Source organism: Gavialis gangeticus, unplaced genomic scaffold (assembly GCF_001723915.1).
Source record: "Gavialis gangeticus isolate Ggan-Ray unplaced genomic scaffold, GavGan_comp1, whole genome shotgun sequence".
Taxonomy (NCBI): Eukaryota; Metazoa; Chordata; order Crocodylia; family Gavialidae; genus Gavialis; species Gavialis gangeticus.
In genome coordinates, this window is record NW_017729032.1 from 162,452,543 (window position 1) to 162,462,129 (window position 9,587).

Here is a 9,587-nt window from a genome sequence, read left to right on the forward strand (position 1 = left end):
TGTGATATCTCGGTAGCGGGAAACTAGTATTTTGGGCTGCTGGGCGATTACTGTCAACAAAACAATCATTTTATCGACACCATGCAGGTTCTGGGCAGTGCACAAATACTGTCCACGGTCCTGAAGCTGAACATTTCGGATAATGAATGTGCCATTTTTCAAGACTTCAAACCGTTGTATCCTTGTGTTGGCTGTCATCAGAGCTCCTGGGAAGAGGTGAAAGAAAGCTGAAGGGCTTGTTTTTAAGTCATATGTAATTACAGATAAAGGCACTTATGGATCTTTATAACTTTGTGTTTATTCAACAGCAAACGCTTATACACGAAGCAGAATCTAAAAGTGGATATAGATAGAGAGAACAGACCCTCAGTTAGGAATGATCCATTTGAGCCAAATAATGCCTTTGACTCTAGTCCAGGGGTGGGCAATTATTTGAGCTGGAGGGCCACTTAACAAATTTTGTTGATCTGTTGAGGGCTTCATGCATGCAAACACATGCATTCACACATGCACAAACAAACACACACCAGCTCCTAGCAGCTCTCCCTGCACCCCTCTCCTGCCCCAAGTTCCCTAGCATGTAGCCAGGTCAGGCAGGAGCCACACCAGCTGCTCCACTGCACCTATGTGGCCTGAAGTGGCACACAGGAACACAGTGCAGCACCAGCTCAGCCACATACTGGAGACTCAGGGGAGGGGGTGCAAGAAGAAGGGGGTTGAGATCTGTGGGTTATCCAGGCCCAGCTGGGTCATCTCTCCACTTCTCCCTGCACCCTTTTCCCTGCCCTGTATCCCTGGCATGCAGCCAGGCCAGGCTGGTGTTCTGCTGTGTTCCTATGCACTGATTCAGGTCACATGGGCACAACTGGAGTGTCTGGCTCCTGCCTGAACTCAGGGTCAGGCAGAAGCCATGCCATGGTCAAAAAGGAGCCACACCATCCACTCCAGCTGCACCCATGTGGCATGGCCCAAAATCTTGTGTAGGAACAGTGCAGCACCATGTTAGTGGCACCCATGCCCCTACCAGGCCCTGGACCAGTCCAGCTGGGCCTGCATAATTCATAGCTCCTGGCCCTCTTCCCCCTGCACCTCCTCCTCTGCCAGTAGGGAGAACCAGACCTGAGGTTTGACTCTCTCCGGAGGCTGGGCTGTCTGGTCTGCAAATGGCCACAGGGTCAGAGCTGTACACAGATAGCCTCTCAGGGAAGAAGCATGGCCAGGAGCTCAGCACCCCCTGCCTTGGAGCATTCACTAGGTGCTGGGGGTGGGGGAGGTAGGCAGGGAGGGGACTAGCTGCCTGACCACTAGAGCTGCTTCCGCTGCAGCAGCCAGCTATGGCACAGGTAAGGGAAAAGGGTGGAAGGCACTGAAAACCAGGATAAGCATGGGCCAGATACAATTCTCCTTCAGAGGACCAACTGCAAGGCAGATAGAATCATTTGGTAAGCCAGATCAAGCCTTCAAGCCATATTTTGCCAACCCCTGCTCTAATTGAAGAATTAGGCCTTTATATCTCCATTGTTAATACTTAAAAAATAGAGGGAAAACTTTTTCAGAATGTAATGCTGTCTCTATACTTGAACTCTTCAACTGCATGATTTTCAGGAACTGATATATTTGGACATACAATGTAAAGAACTCTAGAGCACGCTCCTGAGCATAGGGCACTTCACCATAAATTTTTATGCAGGCAAGAGCTCACTCTTGGAGGCTTTGCAGGATAGGAGAATAAAAGGGTATTTCTGCTACAAAAATACTGCAAGTCACAATTTTCCCTGGAGATGACTTTTAATATTAACAATAAGTTACACTTTGCCTTGACCTAAAATCTAGTGAAAACTATGAAGTTTTTCCATTTCTTTCAATGAGCTTTGGATCAGACCCTTAGAATACACATTTGCAAAAGACTGAAAAAATATTTGTATCTCTCATTAATAAAACATTGGAGGTTTTTCTCTAATCCATTGGCAGTCTTTATAAAGCCTTATAAAGCCTAGTGATCCCATAACTAAGAGGGACAAAGGTGTAATTTGGTGTTTTGGATATTTGTTGTACAATACAAATTATTCTACTGTATTCTTATATGGAAATAATTGCATAGAGTAAAATAAATGTTTGAGTAACTCACCTGTGGAGATTTTTGTCCAAGTCAGTAAAGGTTTTGGTTCTCCCACTGCTTCACATGGAATAATAGCATCTGTTTCAGCAAGGATAGATAAGCTGTGAGAACCTTTTGTGGTGATTTTAGGTCTTTCTCCAAGTCCTCGGAAATTGGTTGAAACCTGAATTACACTGGAATTGTGTGTCAGAATTCCTCCCAGTTTCGGCACAAGTGGAACTTTTTTATTATTATAATGGATGCTTCTGAAGGACTGAATGGTAGAAGTTATTTGAGGTGTGTTGCTTTGAGAGATAAGTGCTGGAGAGGTGATCTTCAAAGTAGTTGTGGCAGGTGGTGTGGTGCTGGAGATGTGGAATTGTGGAGGTACTGGAAACACTGGGGACTCTGAGGCTGCATTTTTTACTGTACTCTTGGTAGGTGAAAGCTGGACAATTTTCTTCTCATTTGTATTTTCTGGAGCAAATGGACTAGGCACCACTGCTTTAGGATTTGTTCCTATATGTGGGAATATCCTGGTTCTATTAAAGATGAATGGAATTCTAAGACTAGGATAATATGGGTTTCTTTGACTTGGAAGTCTACCAGATGTGCCTCTGTTATCAGGAATATAGTTATTGCCAAAAATTCTGGAGTTGATGTTGTATCTGTTTTGACTTTGATTGCTAAACCTGCTTGGAGTGAGGGAATTAGTTCTGTGCAATGGAGTGGCCACTGTTGTGGTGGTTGGTTCTGCATGAGGGGCATTTTTATCCTGTGTTGTGTGTGCTGCATAAGCTGTTATCTCTGGTTTGTTAGTATAGTGGAGGGGCTGGTGAGTTACAAAATGCCGAAATGAGCCCTGTGTGATTAGATACGGGGACCTCACTGTGCCCCTTGATGGAATATGCTTTGGAGGCACAATAACTGGTCGCTGGTTTAAGACTGGTATCTTTCCTGCTGGCTGACGGAGAAAGTTTGCATTCAGCAGGAAACTATTGTTTGATTTGCTAGTATAGGTCCTATTAAATTGTTCCTCTTTGGGTTGTGCATTAATTCTGTTTTGGTTTGAATATGGAGTAGAAAAAACATTTTGCCTTGAGCTAAGTGTAATTCTCACACTGTCGGCTTCAACTCTCTTGGTCTCTGGCAATCTTATTTGATTAAATATATTATTTTCCTTTGTAGGAGAATGAACAGACACATGTAAGTTGCTTGAAATAAATGAAGGAGGAGTGGTAGGTTTTGTAAATGAGAAAGGGGTAACAGATGTAGCTGGAGAGCCAGGACTTGTATGTACAGGAATAGGTTCATTATCAAATGCATGTGATGTGTCTTCTTTCCTGGTCCACAGAAAAGATTTTATCTCAGTTTGTACAGGTATAGTAATAGATTTCTTTGTTTCTGTAGAAGTAGGAGATTGAGATTCTGTTGTGCTGTAGGAAGAGGATAAGGTTGTTGCTTCACTTTGATGCAGTGGTGCAGTAACCGTTGATGTCTTTAAAGGTTTTAAAGACTCCTGTAGTTCATCTGAAGTTGATAGATCCTTACAATCTTCCACGAAGTCACCAGGAGTATTTGAGTGCAGCACAGCGGCAGGTGTGGACTGGAATATGCTAGGACTGATTCCATTCTCTTCATTTTCTGAGCCACGGGGAAGAGATTCTTCTTGAAATTCTGGAATGGCTGAGTATCTGGGCCTGGCTGATGATACCAAACTATAGATATGCTCAGAGGACACTGCAGTACTTGTTTCCTGTGCTTTACCATCTGTAACTTCATAACCTGCTTCAGATACAATACTTAAGGTATGGTATGTTGATGTCTCCTGGTCTGCTTCAGGGGACACATTTAACATTGTAACAGAAGCTCTGTTAAGTCCATCATATTTTGATGTATTTGTGATAGCAGTCACAGGAACTACCAAGGTTTCAGAAGTAGTAGAAAGTGTCATATATGTGGTTTCAAGCCGAGAAGTAGTAGGCCAACGTAAAGAGGCTAAATCTGTAGTTGACTTCTCTAAAACATTTGCATCTGTAACTAAAGAAGTAATCATCTCTAACTGCTTATCTTTCTCAATTTGTTTCTTAGCCTCATTTTTCTGATCCTCCCCTATCAGAGTTCCAGGTGTACTTCTAATAATATATTCTGGTGTAGGGGTTTTTTGAACAATGGGTATTCCCTCTGTGGTAAAAGCAGCAGAAGGAATAGGCTTTGGTCTTTCTCGAAATCTGTTGAGTCTTAATCTTTTCCTCCCGTAAGGTCTTTTTCTGGGATGCTGGGTAACCAATGAGTTAGAGGAAGTAGTTTTTCTATAGGGAGTTGTCACCATTGCCGTAGTGGTCAGCTTGCCAAATGAAGCAGCAGTTATACTCAGCTCTGCTTTTCTAAGAGGAGTGATAGTACTTGCCAATGTAGATGCAGGGTATACGTTTGAAACAGGCACATTTTTATGTGCATCTCCCTTGAAACTCTCCTGGCTGCTACTAGACATTCTTATGTGAGACTCTATGTCCTTGCTAACCTGTAGCTCTTCACCAGTTTTGCCATTACCTAATGTGAAAACTTGATCATTTCTGCTTAACTCAACATCTGCAATTTTAGTCTGACCTGTTGGTACCCCTGTATGCTGATGCTTTATGAAACTGCTGGCTCCAGTGCCAAAACCTTTAAATGGAGCAGCAGATGAATAAATGGTAGGAGTCGGTATTATGTCTATGTAGCTGATCTCATTCTTCTGAGAATGTACAGAGTCAGCATGCACATGGTTCACTTCAGTGCTCTGTGAAGTTGTCTCCACACTGGTAAGGAAATCTACAGGTTGGGATGCAGTAGGGAGAGCAGCATCCTCTTGTAGCTCTGCAGAAGCAGATGTTTCCTCTGCTGAATAGGGAGGTGTTGCCTCTGTATTTTCTGCTATGAACAAATTACTTTGAGTATGGGGCATGCTAGTTATCATTTTTTTATTAAGAAGCTCTTTTGTATAAGTACTCATGCTTGTTTTGGATGTCATAAAATAATCCCTTTTTTGACTACCATGCTGCTGATCTTGTGTTATTAAGGTTGAAGAGGCTGGAGAAACGTAAGTCACCCATGCAAAAGGGTTTTCTACAGTGTATATACTTGTAGGTGATTGAAAATGCTTGTATTCTGTCTCTGTGCTCATTAATGTGGGTTGACCTGAAGGTCTGTGATCTTGGTTATAATCCTGTCCTATAACAGTGGGGGCAATCATGACTGAGGGCAGCTCATTCTCACCCACGTGGGATGCCTCTGCTGAAGACTCTTCTACATCAGCTTCTGTCTCCAATGCTGGTTTCAGGGGTGGGGTGGCCACTGGAGAAGGAGCTGTTGTGGCTTTCTGCATAACTAAGGGCAATGCAGTTGTTAAAGAAAGGGTGGGTGCTACTGTTGTTTTAGGCAGATTTCTTCCACGAACCTTTGCCAAAATGTCAGCCCAATGCTGTGGATTGATCTGTTTGTTTGCCATATTAATTCTCCTTCGAGATTCAAATACTCTACGGCCTTCTGCCACATTGCTTTCTCGAGTTCTATCTGCAGCTTTCCAGAATTTCATTTTTCTCCTGCCCTTTTTACCTTTTTTAATTTGAGCCTCAGGTACCAGGTCATTCTTTTGTTTAACCGATACTTCCTGGTCTTTCAGGTGGTTCTTTTTGCGTGGGGGCTCATTGGTCTCCTCTGCACCTGACCCTCCCTCATCTTCTGTTATACCCCCTCTCCTCTTGGTGGAGCTTTTTGAAATTGGACGATTCCTCAGTTTTACCCTTTTAAAGGATCTGTCAGATACCATCTTACTTATTGTAACCCTAACAGCAAACTGATCTGATCCCCACTGATTGACTGCCACACACCTATAATAGCCACTATCACTGGTATGGCTCTTTGGAATGAACAACGTGCCATTGTCTAACATGTATCCTTTTGATGAGTTTGATAAATGATTAAGCACATGGCCATTTGGAAGGATCCAGCTCAGCTCTGCATCTGGTACAGCAACTGCTCTGCAAAACACAACTATTGGCTCTCTAACATTTTTTTCAACCCTCATGACATCAGAGTCAGCTGGCTGAATCACTGGGGGTTGCACTAAAACTCGATAGGCCATTCGGTCTACTTCATCTCGCACCTGAGCAACGCAGTGGTACAATCCAGAATCAACATAGTCCACTCTTTTGATTATTAACTGGCCACTGCTGAGGATGGAAAACCTGCTTTCTTTCTCATTAAAAGGAGCTTTCAGTTTTTTCCCATCTGGAAACACCCACTGAATGGAGGGACTCTCTGATGCTTTCACATTGCAGCTCAGCTGACAGTCTGAGCCTTCAATCACACTCTGGGCTGTCCTTATGTTCTGACTTTGCTCTATCATTACCCAACTGCTTCTCTGAGGTTTTGTGTCTTTGGTCTGAATGGCCTGGGAAAAGTGAGTAAAAAAAGACAGCACTACTTTTTTCCCTGTGCTTTGGCGCCTGTTTAATTGGATGTTTATCAGAGGTTGCATCACCCAATCAGGTTCAGCAAGTATTTGAGCTTTGACACCTGTGTAATAAAAGGCGTCATAATCTGAGCCTTGCCGGTATCGATATCTTATTTTCGGCTCTTTGCTAAGCATGATTTCCCTTTCTAATTTAACAGGCACCTCACTGTAATAAGCTATAAGCTTCCATAGTTTTTCATAGTTTTCTCGGTTCATTGGGCATTCAAAATCCAGTGAAATTGTAGCATTAATTTCAATTTCCTGAGGAGAAATTTGGTTCCACTGAATTTTGGTAGAGTCTGTTGGCTTCTTGATTTCACAGTTCAGGTTCACTATGTTTCCATGCTCGTCAGTCATATTCAGAGTAATGTTCCATGTGGATGACTGAAAGTCCTCCATAGGAAACTCATAACTATCACCATCTTCCTCCTCATCAATGCTGCTGTTCTGTTTCAGTGAGGACTGTACAATGGGTTTCCTACATGATATATCCTTTAAATTTTGAATATCTTGTTTCTCCAGATGTTTGGGACTGGAGCACTTAGAGCAGAGCTGTCCTCCTTCATAGGCTTTATCCTTTTTGCACTTTAAGACACCTAGAGACACAAAAAGCATACATTCTAGGAAGCTGTACAAAATTATGGCACAGAAGTCTGACATTAACCAGACATCTTAATAAATGCTTTAGCAACACACATCATAAGTCACATTTTCAGAAGTGACTTATGAGCTTCTTTTTCCATTCCAGATCTCCAGCTGAGGCAAGTGCTGAGCAGCAGCAGCTACCACTGACTTCAGTAGGAGGTTTCAATGAACAACTCTTCTGAAAATCAGACCCACCATTTCACAGACTGGACCTCAAGAAGTATAGGTATGGAAGGCCACTTTTTAAACCATCACCTGTATTGTCCAGGCCAATTTATTCAAATGTATCACTGCTCTACCCATAAAATGAATAGAAACATACAGGGAAACAGGCCCTTATTTATGATGCACAAATATGTTCCTATTTGCTTGAAGAGTTACCTTTTAGTTTGCAAAATAAAGTATGTGCAAAAATGATGAAGCAATATAGACTTCAGTGTTTGAAAAGGTACATTTCTATCACTGTGGCATCAAAAGAGTAAGTATTACATCTTTTCAACATTTTTCTGATGCCATTTTTCCATCAGCAAACATATTTTCATCAAAACTAAAATGTCATAAAATCATGATGGTTGGAAGGGACCCAAAGGGTTAGCTTGTCCAGACCCCTGAACTCAAAGGCTTGAGTTTCATTAGCTGGGAAGCAGACTCAGATCAACTGCTTGGAAGACAGCTATGCCCATCGTTGTCTCTAACACACCCTAAAAATAAAACTGCCCATACCTAACCAACTAGACTATGTGGGAGGCCTTGAAGCATAAGTAATTTTTACAATCAGTGGAAACAGTTGATGGTTTCACTAAAGATAGGACTTGAATTAATGATTGTTGGCTCCAAATACCTATGCTTTATCCATTAGACTATTGGGATAGGGCTCATAAGAGAATGCATTGATTTTAATGTCATTTTTATACTGATTAAATTGAAACAAAACACCTTCATAATATAAAAAATCTACTTTGCCATTTTCAAAACAAAGCATTTTGATTGTTTCATTTGAAACACTTTCCCTTTATACTTTGTATTAAAATTTTATTATATCATATAAAATATCAAAATTAAGCATTTCCATTTTACCAAAATATTTGTTGATAAAATTTCATTTATAATTAAAATATTACTTGTTAGTTTGACACACCCTTTTCCCTGTAGGGTTTTTTGTCTTAATTGAGATTTGGAATATTTAGTTAAATGAATTAATCAAATTCTAGACAGTTAAAGTATGATGTTTTAAAGTAAAATGAAATATTATCAGCCTCAGGGCTTATTCAACAGAGAACTGTCTCACAAAGAGAGACAGTCTTGACTAATCATTGTTAAAAAAAGTACTTATGATCATACCCTATCATGTACAGAGCTTCTAATAAAATGGATGAAGGAATCCTATAAAAATAACTGAACATAAAGATAATTTCATCATTTGAACATTGCAAGGTTATCTTCATTGCTATTTCTGAACATAACTGACGGTATGTGCACACATTATTCTCAGATAAACCTAGTTAGGGTTAGGTTGATTTAAGTGCTGAACTGTACAGATATTCAGGAAGTTTAAATCAGGCAATAAAAGGCTGGTCCAGTCTAAATTAGTTCAACTAAGGTGGTGCACTACATAGATCAGGCTAACCTGTGCCCAAGCTAACTAAGGGTGTATACATATTCAGAGCACAAGCCCAGGGCTGGGAAAGCCCAGATGCTCACCCTAGCCCTCAGCCTACACATTTCTCCCCTGCTCCCCCACCCCTGTTCTGCTTACACTATTTTTAGCCCTACCAAACACACTCATAGTCCTACTACTCCTCCCACACAGACCCCCCCATGGTCCGCCAAAACCCCCACAGACTCATCAAAACCTCCCATGGACCTGCCAGACCCCTCTTAAACCTGTCCTCCCCTCTCCCACCTAGAATGATTGAGAGTGTGTTCCTGCCACAGCTACTGGCACCAGCAAATGTGTGTACAAGCACGACCAGATCTATGATCACATGGCTTAAAGTAAACTGTGCCATTGTAGATTGGGTCCTGCAAATGTGTGCGTGTGCTCTAAACATCCTGACTTAGAAGATATTGATCTTCATAGATTAACTGTGGCAAACCATAATCACATATGTCCCTTCCCAATTGTTGCAACCGTCCAGTTGTATCTCCTAGTCCTAACCCCCTTTTCTCTTTTTCCCCCTCTCTGTTCTACAGTTGAATGTATTGCTTCTAGTTCTCCAAATGTCTTCCCAGAAACAGCTTTTAATTCTCTGGGGGAGCATCTACATGAGATACTACAAGTGCAGTAGACTTATTCTACCACATGTCAGTGTGGCAGGAAAAAACCATGCTAATGTGCTAATGCAC

General features: G+C 41.7%; 1 protein-coding gene across 1 annotated transcript in view; it reads right to left on the reverse strand.

Moving 5' to 3' along the window:
• MXRA5 (matrix remodeling associated 5) overlaps positions 1 to 9,587 on the reverse strand; it is a 65,706-nt gene that overhangs the window by 8,104 nt on the left and 48,015 nt on the right. Inside the window, exon 5 of the mRNA XM_019525131.1 lies at positions 2,129 to 7,192. Coding sequence (XP_019380676.1) covers positions 2,129 to 7,192 — 5,064 coding nt within the window. The remainder of the gene's footprint in view (positions 1 to 2,128; positions 7,193 to 9,587) is intronic.